Source organism: Octopus bimaculoides, chromosome 15, assembly GCF_046866305.1.
Source record: "Octopus bimaculoides isolate indiv1 chromosome 15, ASM4686630v1, whole genome shotgun sequence".
Classification (NCBI taxonomy): Eukaryota; Metazoa; Mollusca; class Cephalopoda; order Octopoda; family Octopodidae; genus Octopus; species Octopus bimaculoides.
The window spans coordinates 28,235,246-28,254,328 of NC_142942.1; the positions used below are offsets into that span (position 1 = coordinate 28,235,246).

At 36.7% G+C, this 19,083-nt stretch overlaps 1 protein-coding gene across 1 annotated transcript in view; it reads left to right on the forward strand.

Moving 5' to 3' along the window:
- The window catches only part of LOC106881660 (nuclear pore complex protein Nup205), a 348,272-nt gene that overhangs the window by 175,402 nt on the left and 153,787 nt on the right, over window positions 1-19,083 (forward strand). Inside the window, exons 14-17 of the mRNA XM_089363638.1 lie at window positions 10,151-10,333; window positions 10,796-10,849; window positions 11,839-12,048; window positions 13,557-13,739. Of these exons, the coding sequence (XP_089219764.1) occupies window positions 10,151-10,333; window positions 10,796-10,849; window positions 11,839-12,048; window positions 13,557-13,739 (630 nt within the window). The remainder of the gene's footprint in view (window positions 1-10,150; window positions 10,334-10,795; window positions 10,850-11,838; window positions 12,049-13,556; window positions 13,740-19,083) is intronic.

A 19,083-nucleotide genomic window follows, 5' to 3' on the forward strand; every position in this document is an offset into this window, starting at 1 on the left:
GCATCGATCCCGCTCGAAAGATTTCATGTGTCTCCCGCACATGAGCCAGTCTATGGGCATGGAAAATGCCTATCAGTGATAAGAAATATCTACCTATATGAAAGGTCACTTCAGGAGAGTAAGGGTGTGTGAACCAGATAATTTTCCTATTCCTATGTTTTCTTTTCTTTATTTCTGGACTAATAACAGGTGTGTAAGTTATTTTCTCTCTAAAAGCACTATCTTTCAGAGCTTTATTATATATTGGGGCAACTTTATTAAATATGTTTATATTGGAGGAAAGGCTAGAAATTCTCCTACTAATATTTTTAACTAAATTCTTAAGCACTATGTGAGGGGGTGGCAGGAACCTACTTTAATATAACTAAGTCCATTGTTGGGTTTTCTATAAGGTTTGTAAATATTCTTATTCAAATGTAGAGATACATCAAGGAAATTGACAACCGTAAGGTTGGTATCTACAGTTATGTTAAATTGAATGTTTTCATCATATGGATAATGTCCTTCCTTAACTGACCTTGTGCTGGTCCATTGGTATTTGTAATTAAAGCTAGAGCATCATCTTTGTAAATGGCGAAATATACACCAGGAAAAAATTTTGGCAATGTATCGAGTAGGAATAGTCCAATGAAATCGCATATGCCTGCTCTATCATATGACCCCATGCACACATGAAAAAGCACCCTCTGTATCAGTGGACTTAACCAACTCTGTGTTCTCACTGAAGAGTAGCGTTTTTCTAGCATGGAAGATTATGTCCCTGTCTTGTGCACCAATCTCTATATATTTACTTGCGAAAGTGAGGGCTTTATCTAGTAGTTCGTTAGAGATAGAAATATAGAAATCTACAATATCAAATTGTGTAAATCTTGCTTTATTCTTATTCATAATTCCTTTAAACCAGCTAACAACTTCTATACTATTGGACCATTGTACTAAATTAGTAGCTTTTCTGACTTTAGCATTGATTTTTTCCTAAAATTTCTTTACTAGTTTCTGATTTTACTGGGTTAATTAGTCTATATTTAGGATTAGATAGGAAATTCTTTTTATGGTCTTAATAGTTATAAAGGCCTCTTTTTTTGGAAAGACCTCTATTTTTTATCTAATTTAGCGTAGCAGCAGTGATACTAGCTTCTTTATTAATGTCATTATAAACTTGTGGTCTAGCTTTAGTGTAATTATTATTAATATTGTTATGTAGGAGTTGTAAGTATGTGCTGTTGTTTACAAGGTATAAGTTCTTGGTTTTATCAGAAAAAAGTGCCGGTTTGTTTTTGAAACTTTTTTATGTATTTGATGTCTTTTTTCAGTTTCTGTTGGAAAGTGTTAAAAGACTTAAGAAATTTTACTTTGTTTATAAGCTACAGTAGGTCCAATTCGAAGTCTTCTAAGTCCTTGATTTTGGGAAGTAATTTCTTTGATTTAATTCCATGAAACATGTTCTCTGTAGTGGTCTCTTTATTATTGTAAAAGAAGGCCTTCCATCTTACATGCTTATTAAGATCTGTAATTTTCTCCAATAGTTTTTTAGAGTATAGTTCCCTAGATGGTATAGGTATGTTTTTCATAGAATAATCGATACTGTAAGCATCCATATTGAATTCTTCTGCAGGATGGGGTTTTCAACCGATTTATAGCAACTTTTCAAAAGAAGCTGTTAGGCTCTTAGAGAAAAAGCTGCGGTATATGGGAAATGATTTATTAATAATAATAATATGACAGCAAAAGAATGAATGAGACCTCGATATGTAAATAGAGGAATTTATCTATAAATATATAATACAGGACAATCAGTTAGTTGTCATAATAATACTCAGAGTTTCAGATGCTGCGGCTAAAAGACATCCTCATCAGTTATTAAGACAAAAATGCTATGGAAAAAAAAAGCGTTGAATAAAGGGAAGTTACTATAATAGGCGTGGAAAAAGTAAATAAAAGTAAAAGATATAAGATATAAAAATACAACCGCATAAAGATAGAAACCTTCAATCATAAAATCTACATACGTACACATGTATATGTACATACATACACATACACACGTGTGTGTGTGTGCGTGTGTATATATATATATATATATATATATATATATATATATATATATATATAAATATACATATATAGATACACGCACATACACACGTATATGTGCCCATGCATGCACGCATATACATGATAAAAATATATATACATATAAATATGAAAATCCATAAACACATACATATATGTATATATGACTTCATCTTTACATAGAAAAAGTTTGCATTTATCTTAGAACTTATATAAATAAAAATACTCATATAAAACCGTAAACAATATACATGTATTAATGTTCGTTGCAGGCATATATTCACACACACCACATGTATGAATATATATAAATACACATACGTGGATAGACAAAAGCACGCATATGTATATATATGGACAAATATACACACACATGTATAAATACATAGTCAAAATCATCCGCACGTAGATATATGGACATTTATACAAATGAAAACACATATGCAAAACATACGACGTATACATATTCACATTCGCTGCAAACATGAATATACATATGAATTATGTATAGGGGTGCATATATATACACAAATTCACCTTCCTTTCTATCAACACACCTTCACCTGGATATATGCAAGCGTATATATATTCACACACCCCGCATGTATAAATATACATATACACATACACGGATAGACAAAACCATGCATATGCATATATATGTACAAATATATACACACACAAAAATTGACTGGAGTTGATGTGGGACAAATTGTTCTGATTCCTTGGATTAGTTTAATGCCGTCTGATTCTGACTTACCCTTCACATTTCAAAGACGCCAAATTCCAATAAGACTGGTTTTTGCAATTTCCATTAAAAAAAAAAGCCAGTGTGGCATTTACTTATCAAATCCAGTTTTCACTCACGGTCAATTATACGTTACTATAAGCAGGGTTGGAGACCCAGAGAAGATTAGAATTTATGCTGACCATGATGAGTTCCTCAATTACAATTCATATCCATTATGATATACAGAAACTAACTAGAAATGTTGTATATGCTGAAGTTGTCTAAATGTAAAATCTTCCCTGTATATACATCTTATGTATTAAGATTAAATTGTACATGTTCAGTATATAAATATGGTAATATTTATTTGTCATGAAGATTTGCGTATTAGTTATTGAAAACAGTTTAAAGATAAGTTTCAATAAGTACATATCCTATTTCCATTTCAATAAAATTGTATGATACTTCTAGTTCTGATAGTGACTCAACAATTAGAACAAGGTCATCAGCATAGAGGAGCTCCCAGGGGCATCCTGTCTTGAATTCCTGTGATTTTGCCTGGAGGACTAAACCTTGGGGGATCCCTACCTCTACTCGGAATTCTTCACTGTACACGTTGCCAACCTTCACCTTACTGACAGCGTCCCTGTACATGGATTGGATAGCCCTCACTAACTATTTATCTATCCCTAGTTTCCTCATTGACCAGCAGATAAGGGATTGGGAGACCCTGACAACAGCTTTCTCCATTTCGACGAAAGCTAGGTACAGAGGTTTATCTTTGGCTAGGTATTTCTCCTGCAGCTGTCTTACCAGAAATATAGCGTCAGTGGTGCTTTTCCCTGGCACAAACCCAAACTGCATCTCATCTAACTGACTCTCTCCCTAATTAGTTGGGCTATGACCCTCTCCGTGACTTTCATTAACTGATCCAACAACTTGATACCTCTGTAATTATTTGTATCTAAAGCGTCACCTTTACCTTTGTAGCAGTTGACTATGGTGTTGCTACACCAGTCATTGGGTGTGACTCCTTCGTGTATCACCTGGTTAACTATACGGGTGACTAGGCTATAGCTGACACTACCAGATATTTTGAGCATCTCTGCAGTGATTCCTGATGGGCCGGGGGCTTTCCCTGAATTCATACTCTTAACTGCTTTATCTACCATGGTACTGTCAACTCCGATAGCTGGTCCCTCTGTTGGGTCGACATTCGGCAGACTCTCTTTCTCCCATTCATTCTCTTTATTGAGCAACCTTTCATAGTGGCGTCTCCAAACCTCTCACTTTGCAGCCACGTCTAGTGCAAGTGAACCATCATCCATGCGGACACATTTCTCTCCTACGACATCACGTTTCTCTCTCACACACTGTCTTGCAACATGAAATACCTCAAGTCTTTGGCTTAGAATATTGGCAAATTTTTTTTTATCTGCTTCCCCTCTAGCTAAATAAACCTGTCTCCTAGCTTCCCTTCTGGCAGTCTGATACAATTCCCTTCTACCACCGTTCTTCCAGTCCTTCCAAGCCTGTTTCTTTTGTCTAATAGCCCTGTCAACAACATTGTTCCACCACCACGTCATTTTGGGTCAAGAGGGGACTTTGCACTATCCACAGATCTGGTCAGTGGCCCCCAACCGGTTGTCCCGTAGATACCCCCAGTTGTCTTCTACATCGTATGAAGCATATCCCCTTCTATTTCGTCAAATGCTTTGAGTAATAAGTCTCTAAATCTCTGTCCATTCGCAGGATCTTTCAGCTTCCAGACCCTTCTCCTCCATGCTGGTTGTCTTCTGGGCAACCACTTAGCCCTGATCCTGAAGTTACTAACTACCAGTCTATGTTGTGGGGTACATTCTTTACTTGAGAAGGTTTTAGCATTTATAAACAGCCATATTTCCCTTTTTCTGGCAAGGATGTAGTTGATTTGACTAGTGTGTCTGCCAGAACAGTAGGTGACTAGGTGACTGGCAGGTTTCCTGAAGTTAGTATGGCAAACCATAAGGTCATTTGCATCGCAGAACTCCAGCAGCCTGGTTTCCTCCTCATTGCAGGAGCCAAAGCCATAGCCTCCATTTACGCCATGGAAGCCTCCTGTATGTTGTCCAATATGTCCATTGAAGGTCCCTGTCATTCGTGAACGAGGTAGTCTGCAAGAATGTGTCATAAAATTAGTCTTTCTGTCCGACGAGTAGCCCAGGCCGAAGGTCATAGGCTGAGATAATGGTTGCTAACCCATGGTGAAAGAGTAAACTAATCTTAAGTATTCTATCGCATACTCTGACTACCTTGATTACCTTATCCACCCATTTCTCCGCAAGAAGTATACCCATGTCCCCAACACTGTTAGTGTTTCCTACCCAGAAAATCTTGTACCTGTGTTCTTTGCCTGTGAGGAACCTAGTGGAACCTCCTCTCCACATTACTTCTTGGAGGCACCAGATATCGACACATCTCCGTTCAAGCATCTCAACAATCTCACCAGACCTACCTTTCAGTGTGCTGACGTTGAGAGTGCCAACTCTGAGGATGTGGGAGGTATGGGCCCGTGAGAGCCTGGGACAGGGGACAGCAGCATCACGTACCTGAAAAGAAAGCTCGCATTTGGCAATATTCATAAACAAGCAGTAGCCTTCAATTCAACTTGCATACACTACACTACCATATTTTTGCACTATATGATCACTACCTTATATAGGAGGTGATAACCCCTAAGTAGGAGTGGGGGTGGCATGAAGCCTTTAGAAGTGTTCATGGGAGACAACTAAAGAATGGGAGAGGATAGGAACTTCTGGTATATGTGGAGAGGATAAGAACTTCTGGTATGAATGGAGGCGGTCGGAGGGTGGGTGTACTGCGAGCAGAATAAGGCAAAAAGAGAGAAGGTGGGGTTAGTGGACAGAACACGAGGGAGAAAAATATTCTTTTGGGATTTGGGTAGCATAGTATAACGAGACAGCAAATGTTGATAATAGTAAAATAGAATTGAAAATTCTGAGAGCTTTTGGTCAGCTAATCTATGACAGAATTAGAGAAATAAGTGACTGTATGATAAACTTGAATAAATGAATGAATGTGATGACATGGTAATGAAATAGACAGAATAGTGAAAGAACTAAGTAAGGGGTTATGATCTGCGCATAAATAGAAGGGCATGAATGAGGTTGAAAAGAACAGATAAGAAGTTGTGACTCAGTAATTAGAGCAATGTCATCAGCATAGAGGAGCTCGCAGGGGCATGCTGTCTTGAATTCCTCTGTTATTGCCTGAAGGACTATGATGAATAAGAGGGGACTGAGGACTGAACCTTGGTGGACCCCTACCCAGAATTCTTTACTGTATTCATCGTCAGCCCTCACCTTACTGAAAGCATCCCTGTACATAGCTTGTACAGCTATCACTAACCGTTCATCTATTCCTAATTTCCTCATTAACCACCAGATAAGGAATTGGGGGACCCTGTCAAAGGCTTTCTCCATGGCAATGAAAGCCAAGTACAAAGGTTTATCTTAGGCTAGGTATTTCTCTTGCATCTCATCTAGACTGGGCTCTCTCCCGAATTAGTTGGGCTATGACCCTCTCCACGACCGTCATTTCCTGATCCAACAACTTGATACCTCTGTAATTATTTATATCTAAAGCATCACCTTTACCTTTGTAGCAGTTGACTATGGTGCTGCTACACCTGTCATTGGGTATGACTCCTTCATGTATCACCTGGTTAACTATACGGGTGACTAGGCTTCCACTCTGGCTAAATAAACCTGTCTCCCAGCTTCCCTTCTGGCAGTCTGATACAATTCCTTACTACTACCATTCTTGCAGTCCTTTCAAGCTTTGCCTACCATAGAATCCAACCACTTTGAAAATAGTTATCAAAACTTGTCAGGCTACTTCTTGTTGCTGAATCAACTGCTTATTCAGAGTCACAGATACGTCTGTCTTTGGCCGAAAAGTAGTTATAGCATTTATGTGGTAACTAGAACAGCTGTGTGCAGCAATTTTTGCTGTAATTTTGCCCGTTTCTTACATATTCACAGGAATTCAAAACAAGATATATGTGTGTGTGTGTGTGTATATATATATATATATATATATATATATATATATATACACACACACACACACACACACACACACACACACACACACACATATATATATATATATATATATATATGTGTGTGTGTGTTTAAATATATTTTTTTCACCAAAAAAATTGGCAAAAGAACATAGTATCTGTTAACAATCTTCGCAAAAAACTCACAGTTGAGTTTTTGTATATATATCAACTTTAAATAGAGCTCAAAACTGATCCGTTGAAAATACTTTATTGCAACAACAACAATAATAATAATAATAATGAAATAGACCTATGTACATTTCGATAGAACATCCAGAATGATTAATACATATCATAAAATATTATAAAATATTGTATACTCCATCTCCTCAGGGTCCCATTATTATTGCTATCATTATTAGATTTGAATGGCGCCTATTTAAAGTTGATATATATATATATATATATATATATATATATATATATATATATATATATATATATTCTTTTATTTGTTTCAGTCATTTGACTGCGGCCATGCTGAAGCACCACTTTAGTCAAAGAAATCGACTCCTGGACTTACTCTTTGTAAGCCTGGTACTTACTCTATTGGTATCTTTTGCCAAACCGCGAAGTGACGGGGACGTAAACACACCGACATCGGAAGGCCTGGAAGAGTGGGGGTAGCAGGAGAATGTATGAGATAGCCAAAAGGGAAGCTAGGAGACAGGTATATATAGCCAAGGGAGTAGCAGAAAAGAAGAGGTTTGCCAATGTTCAGCGATGTGAGGACCAAAGAACTGAAGTATTTTGGATTGCAATACTGTGTGTGAAAGAAAACCATGGTCATAGGAGAGAAATGCATTTGCATGGATGATGGTACCCTTGCATTTAATGACTTTGCAAAGAAAGCGGTTTAGAGTTGCCATTATGAGAGACTGCTGAATATGGAGAATGAGTGGGAGGAGGAGATTCTGCCAAAGATTGACCCACTTGAGGGACCAGATACCCGAATCGATAGTACCCTGGTAGATAAAGCAATTAAGGATATGAAGTCAGTGAAAGCACCAAGCTCATCAGGAATCACCGCTGAGATGCTTAAAATATCTGGTGGTGTGGGTTATGGTCTTGTCACCCGCATTGTAAATCAGGTAGTTCATGAAGGTGTCATACCTAATAATTGGTGTAGCAGCATCATAGTCAACTGCTACAAAGGTAAAGGTGATGCTTTAGATAGAAATAACTACAGGGGTATCAAATTATTGGATCAGTTGATGAAAGTTACAGAGAGGGTCATAGCCCAACTAATTAGGGAGAGAGTTAGCCTAGATGAGATGCAGTTTGTTTTTGTGCTGGGCAGAAGCACCACTGATGCTATATTTGTGGTAAGGCAACAGTAAGAGGAATATCTAGCCAAAGATAAACCTCTGTACTACAATCAAATTGAAAAGAAAGCACTAACCCTAGTTTTTGGTGTTAAAAGATTTCACAGTGTATTGCATGGAAGACCTTTTGTTGTATTTACCAGCCATAAACCCTTCTATATATTTTTGATAAAAAAAATGTGATTCCAGGTTATACAGCAAATCATTTACAAAGATGGGCAACAATGTTACTGGTGTATAACTTTCAACAGTCTCATTGAAGCCAATATCTTTGTTAATATATAGTTGATGTATTTAGTGTCTTCATTAGTTCTGAGCTTAATTAATAATGATTTGATTTGCACTTGATTGTCAAAATTTGAACAGTTAATGCAAAAAATATTTTCATCATTTGCAAACCATGAATCAAAGGTAATATCGGTAATTGGGTCAAAAATAAATTCTGTAATGTAATTTGAAGCTGCTTAAGAGTTGATAGATAATTTTTGAATCAGTAATTCAATAACTTTAAACTGTGCCACCTCAGATTGTTTCTGTTGGTGTTCAGGAAGCGTTTCCATTTGTTCAGAAGAAATAGCCATTTTATCTCATTTTCGATGTCACTGTTGTAACTGTAAATGTAATTTGGACCGTGGTTAGTAGACGAGTAAGATATAACCTACTAGATTCCCGCAAAAGAACTCATAACACATTTTACTTGGATAAAAATGATTTTATAGCAATTGGCAGAAACAAAACTGCCTATTAGACAAGAAACCTGAGTGAGTACTCACACAAGGAAAAGAGACTGAATTTTTCAGGAATGCCAACAGGTCTTTACACCATGTGCACATGCTAAAATGGTTCACATTCCAAAAAGCTATTTTTGTCTTATCTCTTACATTAGCTAGGAGGGTATGTTTGGGGTGTTGTTTTCTTATTAACATTCCTTTATAACTTGTGTAAGATTTGTATTTTTTTGTTTGTTTGTTTAAGTGTTGTGGTTTAAATCCATTTTGTAAAGTGGCTAGTGAAATTGGTCAATCAAAAGTGAATCTGAGAGTGGTGAATCTATGTGAGATTATTTAACTTCAGTTGTGTGGTTTTGAAATTATATTTTTGCCCATTTTCTAAGTTCTCGGTAGTTGACTGTCTTTGATAAGTTATCATTTTTGTTGTTTAGCCTCAAGTCAGCTTTCGTTGAGCAGACCATTGGTTAAGGGTACTTTTGCCACAACTGTCCCAATTCTTTTATTCAATCCTAGTGAATCTAACAATGCTTTATCCGGCCTCTTTTCTTTTTAAAATTTATATTGTAATTTGTGGGAGATTTAGCTGGTAATTCTAGGAAGTCAAGTGACTACATAAAATCTCCTTTGTTGACTCATGCCATGAACTGTTAAAGGTGTTAATAAAGTGTGACAACTGTTAAAGGTGTTAATAAAGTGTGACAACTCAATGTTTTAGTGTTTAGGCTTTGTACTTGTCATGAGATTTCCTTCTGGTTTAAGTGTAAAGGTGGGTGTCTTCATTAATTTGGATTTTCATCACTAAGTGTAGTAAAGTGGTGGGTATGCAATTTTAATTGCTGATGAAATCTGTGATTTGAAGCTCTTATTTTGATGTGATATTACTGTTGTCTATTTTTTGATGTTGCTAATTACTACTTACTGTGTAGTTTTTAAAGATAGCACTGCAAATAACAAAACTTATGTCGATATGCAACATTAAGACTTTGTTGTCATGAATTTTGAATTATATTGGTTTTATCCATTTGAAAACTATTGACTCCTAAAATATGTTTGTAAACTTTTCCAGCCAATGGAAGCCAAAAAACAACATGATTCTTGGATCTTTTATTGAATATTTCTATGCAATCTTTTATTTTTTTTTTTATCATATACTGAATATTTGCAGAACAAAGAAAGCCGTATAGCAATATATGAGAATCAGCAATGGATGGCAGTGACAGTTTTGTTTGGTTTGGCTAGTTGTAGCATCCCTGTAGGGTTAAAAGCTGAAGTTTTGCTGACCTTAACAGCTCTGGCAAAAAGCCCTGAAATAGCAGGGACTATTTGGCAGGGTTTGGAATCATCTCAGGTAATACGAACATATTTAATTCTATTCCTTATTTGTTTTAGGTGAACAACATTACTTCATTTTTTCCCCCAATATTTTCTATCTAATTTTCTCTTCTAGCATGTGCAGGCAAGTTTATTTTTTGAACAGTTGCTTTTATTAGAACTTAGTGCCATTTATATTGCTTGGCACTCAACAGTTGATCAGGGTCATAATTCTAGTATACTTGGTCAGTAATCAGTCAGCTCACAAAGATTTTGAATATATTGTAATGGAAAATCTAAATAATCCAGGAATGCATGCAAATATCTTAAATGTGAGGTAAAAACAAGGGAGGGTGTGCAAAAACTAAGAGTTTATGGCTTGACATTAGATCAAAATTACTAACTGAACAGAAATTAATTTCAAATATTGCAACAGCCATTTAATTATATTGTCAAATTGTCACATAGCACTATAATATAAAAGTTGTGTGATTTTCAGATTGTAAGCACCATTAGCAACTCTAGCCAACACCACCAACTTGGAGGTATACAGGTAAGTTCATTTTTCAGTAAGCTTACAAAAAAAATGATTAACATATTGGAAAGGAATTCTTATAATAAACATGCCTTGAATGATAACTGATAAAAATTACCATTTTTGATATTTGACTCCTTTAAGGTGATGAGCTGGCAGAATCATTAGGATGCTTGGCAAAATGCTTAGTGGCATATTGTCTGTCTTTACGTTCTAGGACTGCAATTTCTAATGAAGCAATTGCTGGCGATCTGTTGAAATGAATGTAAATTTGAAATTTAATGTTGTATTAAATTAAAATATATAGCTTTGTAGTATATCTTCCTTATTAGAATGCCTTTAATTGTCTAAATTTACATTTTAATATTAAAATCAAAATACTGATTTGAATCTTCTTATTATGTTAGTTAAATAGCACTTGTACATTGACCATTTGTTACAATGTGAATGTCTCTCAAAAGATAAGGGTGTTTAGTATTTCATTTTTCTTATTTCTATTACTTTTCCACATGTTTATTGAGCTTCAGATTTTGTAACAGTGATTACAAATCAGAAATGCAAAAATAATAACTGATCATGTATTTTGAACAGGATGTTTTATTTTCAGTACTTAAAAACAAAGTAACTAAGGATAGAGAAACAGATAGTGAATTGAGTCTTGAAAGTGAACATAGTGAAAACTAGATTATTTCTCTTCCAACTTTTTTATATTCTGTATGTCTATATGTATGTTTCTGTATTTCCTGTCTCATAGTCATACATATAATGTAACTAATTTACACATAATCATTCACACAATGCTATACTAAAATATTATGGCTTGTATGTGTATGTGCGGCCACAAAACTTCAAACCATAGATAACATAACTGTTGCTTGTTTGACAAATGGTTTACTTTATTCTTTGGCATAAGTTAAGATCATTTTTTGTATCTCTGATGTAGATTTTGTCTTGTTGAGATATGTTGTTTATATTTATTTATTTAATTTTTGTCTTGTATCTTCTAGACTGAATTAGAAGAGGTTGAAAGCCGTAATGAAGAATATGTTTTAACAAGAGCCTTTCTTAACCTGATCAGTACCTTAATTGATCATTCCATTCCAGCTGGTTTGGGTGCTGGACACAGATCTCCTGGTTTTCAACCTTATTTGGATTTTATTATTGATGGAGTATTCCTTAAATGCTTTTCAAGAGCTTACAAGAATCCAACAGAAAAGGTAAGTTTTCTTTTTTCCATTTAATATAGAAGTTGGGTGCTTAGGAGTTTGAAAGTTGGATTACTAACTCTAATATAATGTGTTATATATTTAGCAGGTTTTGCTATATGGCTAATAATAAGAATATATAGTTCAAATATAAAAGTTATTTCATGGATAATCCCCATTAGTATGTCCTCTACATTTACTACTGAGTGAACAACTCAGAAATCAGCAAAAAACCCCAAGAATAATACTAAAAGCTGTGTTGCAGCTGTACTTGCAATATACTTATAGTACTTACTATAAGCTAAATGAAAACACCCTCAGCTACCATCAAGGCTTTTGTTTTTCTGCAAAAAAGATTTATATATGATAACCATAACTAATTGCTTTTTCTTGTTTGATTTCTCTATTATAGCAAGCTCTCTCACATTTTGCTGTATGTTATTGAAATGTGTTGTCTCTTTTAATACAAGCATTCCTACACAAATAACACTACTTAGCACTAATCTGTATGTAAACAAAATGCACCTTTCATGTATTTTATTTTGAAAGTTGTGATTCAGGAGGCAGCTACTGTGCCTAGGTTCTTTGTAGGTCCTCTGAGACTCTTCAGGTTTATGCAGTTGGTGTCTTGACTGCAGAAAAATATGAAAGATCTGGGTGGGGAAAAATTGGGTATAGTAGTTGGTTTGGGGCCTGGAAGGGAAGACATTGAATTTGTTTCAGGTGTGTTCAGGTGGCAATATGATACTGTGAGCTCTATTGCTGTAGAATAAAGTGAAAAGACGGCATGTCTGTTGGCAAGAGACTGGTGTGTGATGGTGGGTGAGTCCTTTTCGATTAACAGGAAGGTTTTTCAATGCAGTCTTGGATGCTTTTGTGTGTGGTAACAGGAATTTCCAGGTAGAGACTCAGCAGTTTTTCATTTCTGAAATATTCCAGGCTCTAAGGAAGAAGGCTAATCTTCAGAATGTAGTACACTACATGTTTAATATGGGTTATACCTATATGATATCAGTGAGTGTTTGTAGAAATGACAATGAACAAGTCCTTAATGCACAAAAGCAAGAGTGTTGAGGTTATAAACTAATCTTAGACTACATCATAGTTAGAATATGTGTGACCAGCCAAGAAATAGAAGCTGGATGAAGCCTGTCAGTGAGCAGTTTAGCAAGGAGATTTTTGAACCAGACACAATCAAATGCTTTGCTAATATCATCATCAGTAAATATTTTTTCTGAATTTCGCAAGAGCAATGGAACACTGGTGGGTAACATAGTAGAAATGTGTTCCACAAACCTGGTAGTCTTTAATGAAAGAGAATAAGAGTGACTTGCATTGTTAGAGAAGTTAATTAACAACTATCCTCCTTCTTCTTATATAGGATATGTACCTGATGTCTTTATGCAATTCATATCTAATCATTAACTCTGAGTAACTTATTATTTTGTTAATTACATTCTATAAATTAAATATATGTTTGATTACTTGTGTATAATTTTTCTCTTCTGTTTTATTTCTAGTGGGATGTTGCTATTAGAGTAGTGGAAATTCTTTACAAGATATTATGTGAACATAAAATTCAACCAGAACATTTTATTGGAGAATCTCAGATAGGACAAGGAGAAAATATGGCTATGCTGAATAGGCTACCTGGACATGTTTTGCTAATTCTAATGCTCAATGATTCTGGACTACTACAAATGGTATGTAGAATTAGGTTAAGAAAACCAAAATATGTTAATTTTTTCTTTTCAACAGCTTTATATAAACTCTGATTCTAGATATATTGCTAGATTATGTCATGATAGCTCACTGATCTTCTGAATTTCTCACTTCTCAGTTTCCAAAAACAAATCCCACAATATCCAATATTGTTTATGTAGCATACAACTTCTAGACAGTCATTTGGTCATTCCATGGCTTTCATTTAACCTTTTTATTACCAACCTGCCTATAGACGCCCATGAATTTTAAAAGCTTATATTACCAACTCTCCTGTATATGCCCAAAATAGCCTATTGATATTTACATGAAAAATTCAGCACAAATCTTATTAGTAAAGTCATGAAAAATACATTATTTTACTATGTAAACAATTGAGTTACGGTATCCAACATTATTTAGGGTGTGAATTTCTGTGAATTTTTTCCAAATTTTTTCTACACTCATTTTCTGAAAATTTTTAATACTGATGTAAAATGGATGCCAGTTTTGTTTTGTCAAGACGTGAATCAGAATTTGAAGTATTTTTAGTGGAAAACATGGAGAAATTAAACAAAATATACAATGAACATAAAAACCCCATGGTGTGTGATTATGAATTGGATATTTCAGTTTCCAAAAGTGAAACCAGTGATTCCATCAAAAGTTCCAATAGCAACAAAGAAAAATGGATTTTCACTTGAATGGAGTAAAAGTTTGAAAACTGTTTCTTAAAGACTTTTCTGAAGAGATTGGACCTAGTCACAGTCTTTCCCAGGAAACAAAGCTATTAGTTTGTTGATAAAAATTACTGTGGAAACAAATTGTTATGCAGAATATAAACAAAGATATGAAACAAATAGTTTTTGCAATTAATATTGTTATGGGGGTAAGTAAGCTTCTCAAAATTACAAACAACTGGAGCGGCAATGAATCTTTTGGAGATCACTATGTTTCCAGTATTATAACAAGGCCTTGGTTTTTAACATTATCACAGTATCTGCATGTAAGAGACACTTGTAATTCATCAGTACATGGAGAACTGATCTTTGATTTTTTATTTAAAATAAGACCCTTCATTGACTATGTTCAAAATACATATGAAACATTCTACAAACCAGGGAGAGACCTCTCTTTTAATAATGGTATGGTGGGTTATAAAGGTTGAGTATGTTTCTGACAGTATATGCTCTGAAAGCCAACAAAATGGAGGAGCAAAGTTTGAAAGTGTAGTGACGTCATCTTGAGGGTCTCCAGCACGCATGCACAGGGTTGGAATCTTCTGGAAGGCCTGCTGGAAGTTCCTGCATATGCAGGAAACTAGCAGCAGCAAAAATTCTCTTGTATCTCACTCAAAACGCTAGCAGCTGAACAATGTAGATGTGTCCTCAGCAGCTCTCTCTTCACCTCTGCTGCTGACCTGAGACGTTCGCAATTTGACCAGCTCTGTGTAGCTGGAGATTTGAAAGCGTTGCACATTTTCTAAACTGTGAAGAATGCCTTCACAATTGTGATTAAACCAACTCTGCTGCTTCCACACCAAGGCGACCTGGCTACTGATTGTCCTAAGATGAAATGCTTGTACAGCCGAAAATTAAAGATTGTTATTTGTTCGGATATTCTTGTTCATCTATTTTCCTTCCACATTTATGTAAGGAATTGTGTGTGGCACCCATCCAGTGCCATCCTCTCCTCCTACAAAAGATTTATGAAGCAAATCGATTTTTGTATGGGGAAAAGGGACTGTAATGTAAGCCATGTGGTTTAGGATTCATCACATCCTTACCATAACCAGGGCTATATATTATCTCTTCATTTTTTAGTTCGGTCAAACTTGGGGTGGATTTAGAAGCTGGGCCAGCATATCCATGTACCACAGTTGTTGCAAGTATGAAAAGGGTGCTGTTGGATATAAAAAAAGAACAAGAAGCAAAATTTTAAAAAAGAGGTGAAATAATCCAATGACAGAAAAGAAACTTGCTAGTGACCACATACAGAGATAAGAGGCAACTCAATTTACTACCTACATCTGCACAACAACGTGTAGATGAAAATGGCACCCCTTTCATTTCAGCTGATCTCCATAAATTAGAAAAAATTGAGGGTCACTGAATGGTAATTCTGTAAATGCTTTCATCAAAAAAAGGTAAGCTTCCAGTGGACAGTAAGTTGAAACTACCTTCCAGATTGCATTCTGCAAGATTGTATTATGTAGAGTGGGGTGCTTTACAAGTTTCCATGATAGAAATATTGTGGTGTGTGTGTAATAACCTAATGATCTGCAACACCAAATTCAGGAATCCAACCAGTCACCTGGTAATCATATTATGAATTTGGTAGCCACACTAGCTAGATTGACTACTTTCTCACCAGGAAGCAATATATTTGGTTGCTCATACATGTAAAGACCATCCCTGGTGAACTATGTATCCCTCAGTATAGGTTAATCGTTAGTGACTTCAGTCTTCAGGCTAGAAGGATTCCATGAAGCAGACCAGTCTGGAAAAGAGCGATTTGGTAACTTAAGGATCCTTTGAATAATCAGAGATTTAGAGATGTCCTAATGGAAGCATTTAAAGAAAATGAAGAGGAGTTACAGACATAGAGGACAACTAGAAGTTCCTATGGGACAACTTACTGAGAGACCCACAGACCACATTTGTGGCTGGTTCAAAATCCCAACCAGATCTAGAGTGACATGGTGGTGGAAGGACTGGAAGGGTGGTGATAGCTGAGAACTATATCAGTTAACTTGAAGGAGACTGGTATATCTAGTCCGAGGAGAAGCAGAAAGAAAGAAGTTTGCCAGTGTTCTGCTGTGTGAGGACCACAGGTGTTTCAGATTGCAAGATAGTGTCAGAGAAAATCATCATGTTGTAGAAGAGAAGTGCATTCGCATAGATGATGGCTCATTTGCAGTTAGTGATTCTGCAAAGAAAGAAGCTTGGAAAAGCTGCTAAATGTAAAGAATGCATGAGAGAAGGAGAGTCTGCCTAACATGAATCCATCAGAAGAACTGGCTATCTGAATTAACAGTAGCTTAGATAAAGCAATTAAGGATATCAAGACAGGGGAAAGCACCTGGTTCATCAGGAATTACTAGTGAGATGCTTAAAATATCTGGTAGAGGTGGGATAAGGCCTGGTCACCCATGTAGTTAATCAGATTATGAACAAGGCAGTCATACCAAATGGTTGATGCAGCAGCATTATAGTCAACTGTTACGAAGGTAAAGGTGATGCTTTGACAGAAATAATTACAGAGGTATCAAATTGCTGAACCTGGCATTGAAAGTTATAGAAGGGGAGTTATCCTAGATGAGATGCAGTTTGGTTTTGTGCCAGGAAGAAGCACAACTGATGCTATCTTCCTGGTAAGGCAACGAGATACTTAGTTGTCAATAAACCTTTGCATTTGGCTTTTATTGACATGGAGAAAGCCTTTGACAGAGTTCCCCACTCTCTTGTGAGCAATGCAGAAGCTAGGGATAAATGAGTGGTTGGTGACAGCTGTAAAAGCCATGTAAAAGTCAGTACGGTAAAAGTTGCCAATGAGTATAGCAAGGAATTTAGTGTCCAAGTAGAAGTCCACCAGGGATTGGTTCTTAGCCTCCTCTTGTTTATCATTGTACTCTTGGCCATTATCGAGGAATTTAAGACTGGCTGCCCTTGGGAGCTCCTCTACACTGATGACCTTGTTCCTATTGTTGAATCACTACCATAACTAGAGAAGAAATTTCAGGTATGGAAGCACAGTCTGGAATCAAAGAGCCTGAGAATCAATTTGGTAAAGACTAAAGTCCTAGCAGGTAAGAAAACAGACAAGTTACTGATCCCTTCAGGTAGATGGCCCTGCTTGATATGTAGAAAAGATGTAGATAGAAACTCCATACAGTGAACCCAGTCGAAGCTATGGACACATAAGAGGTGCAGCAGTATCACTGGAAGACTAATAGAGAAAATAGTCTTTGTGTCAGATGTGCAAGTACAAGGAATGTACAGAAAATGGACTCCTTCAAATGTCCAGGAGGATCCTTAGAAGTAGTAGATAGTTTCCATTACCTCGGTGACCAAGTTAGCTGTGGAGGAAGTAGTTCTGAAAGCATAGTTGCCAAAATGATGGGCTGGGATAAGTTCAGAGAGCAGCTGCCTTTGTTGATAACAAAGGGCCTCTCCCTTAGAGTGAAAGGCTCAATGTATGATACCTGTGTACAAACAGCCATGCTACATGGCAGTGAGACATTTGCTGTGACTACTGAGGATATGTGAAGACTTGAAAGAAATGAGGCCAGCATGCTCTACTGGATGGGTTATGCCAGTATGCATGTACCACAGTAAAAAGGATCTACAAGAAACACTGGGTATAAGAAGCATCAGATGTAGTATGCAAGAGAAGAGACTGTTGGTATGGTCATTTGATGTATATGGATGAGGACAACTGCATAAAGAAGTGCCAATCTCTAAATGTGGAGGGAACATGTGACAGGGGTAGACCCCTGGGACAATGTGGGGAGAAAGGATCTGCATACTTTAGGCCTCACTGAGGAGGTGACAAGGGACTGAAACTTCATGTAATTTGCTGTGCTTGAGAAGTTATGTCAAGCTAAGTAAAATCATGGCCATCCACACATAGAGGTATGTCCTCTATGGCCATAACCCCTCCCCCCTTCACAACCACATACACACACACACACACACACACACACACACTCTGCAGGCCCCTCCAGTTTCTTCTCAGCATTACTTGCTATCTTCCTTCACACATGGCAAATCTTCTGTATCTCCCACCTCACTATTCCTACTAGTAGGCCTATTCTCTCTCACACTCTTGACTGTCTGTCTTTTTGTCTCTCTCTCTATCTCTCTCTCCTGCCTCCCTTGGCCTCCCTATGCTACTGGGATAGCCAAGTATCTCCTCTGTAGTGAAGCATGACTCTGTCTCTCTCCCTTTCACACCTCTCTCCACTTGTCCGACTGGTATAGCCAAGTGTCTCTTCTGTAGTAAGACAGTTATCCCTGACTTTTTATCATATTTCAACCACTCACCTGGCACATAGCCACTTCCCTTAGTTCCTCTCTCTCTCTCTCTCTCTCCCTCTCTCTCTCTCTCTCTCTCTCTCTCTCTCTCTCTGCTGCTGCTGCTGCTGCTGCTGCTGCTGCTGAGATGTCCTAGCCTTGCAAGCCACTTGGTAACCCTGCAGACATTGGTGATTTGTCAAATGCACTTTTGCTGACTCCACATAAAAGACACCCATGCCAGCACCATTTAAAAAACATTTGTGCCAGCGCCACAGAAGAAGTACTTGTGCTGGCACCATGTAAGGAGCACCTGTGCCAGTGGCATATG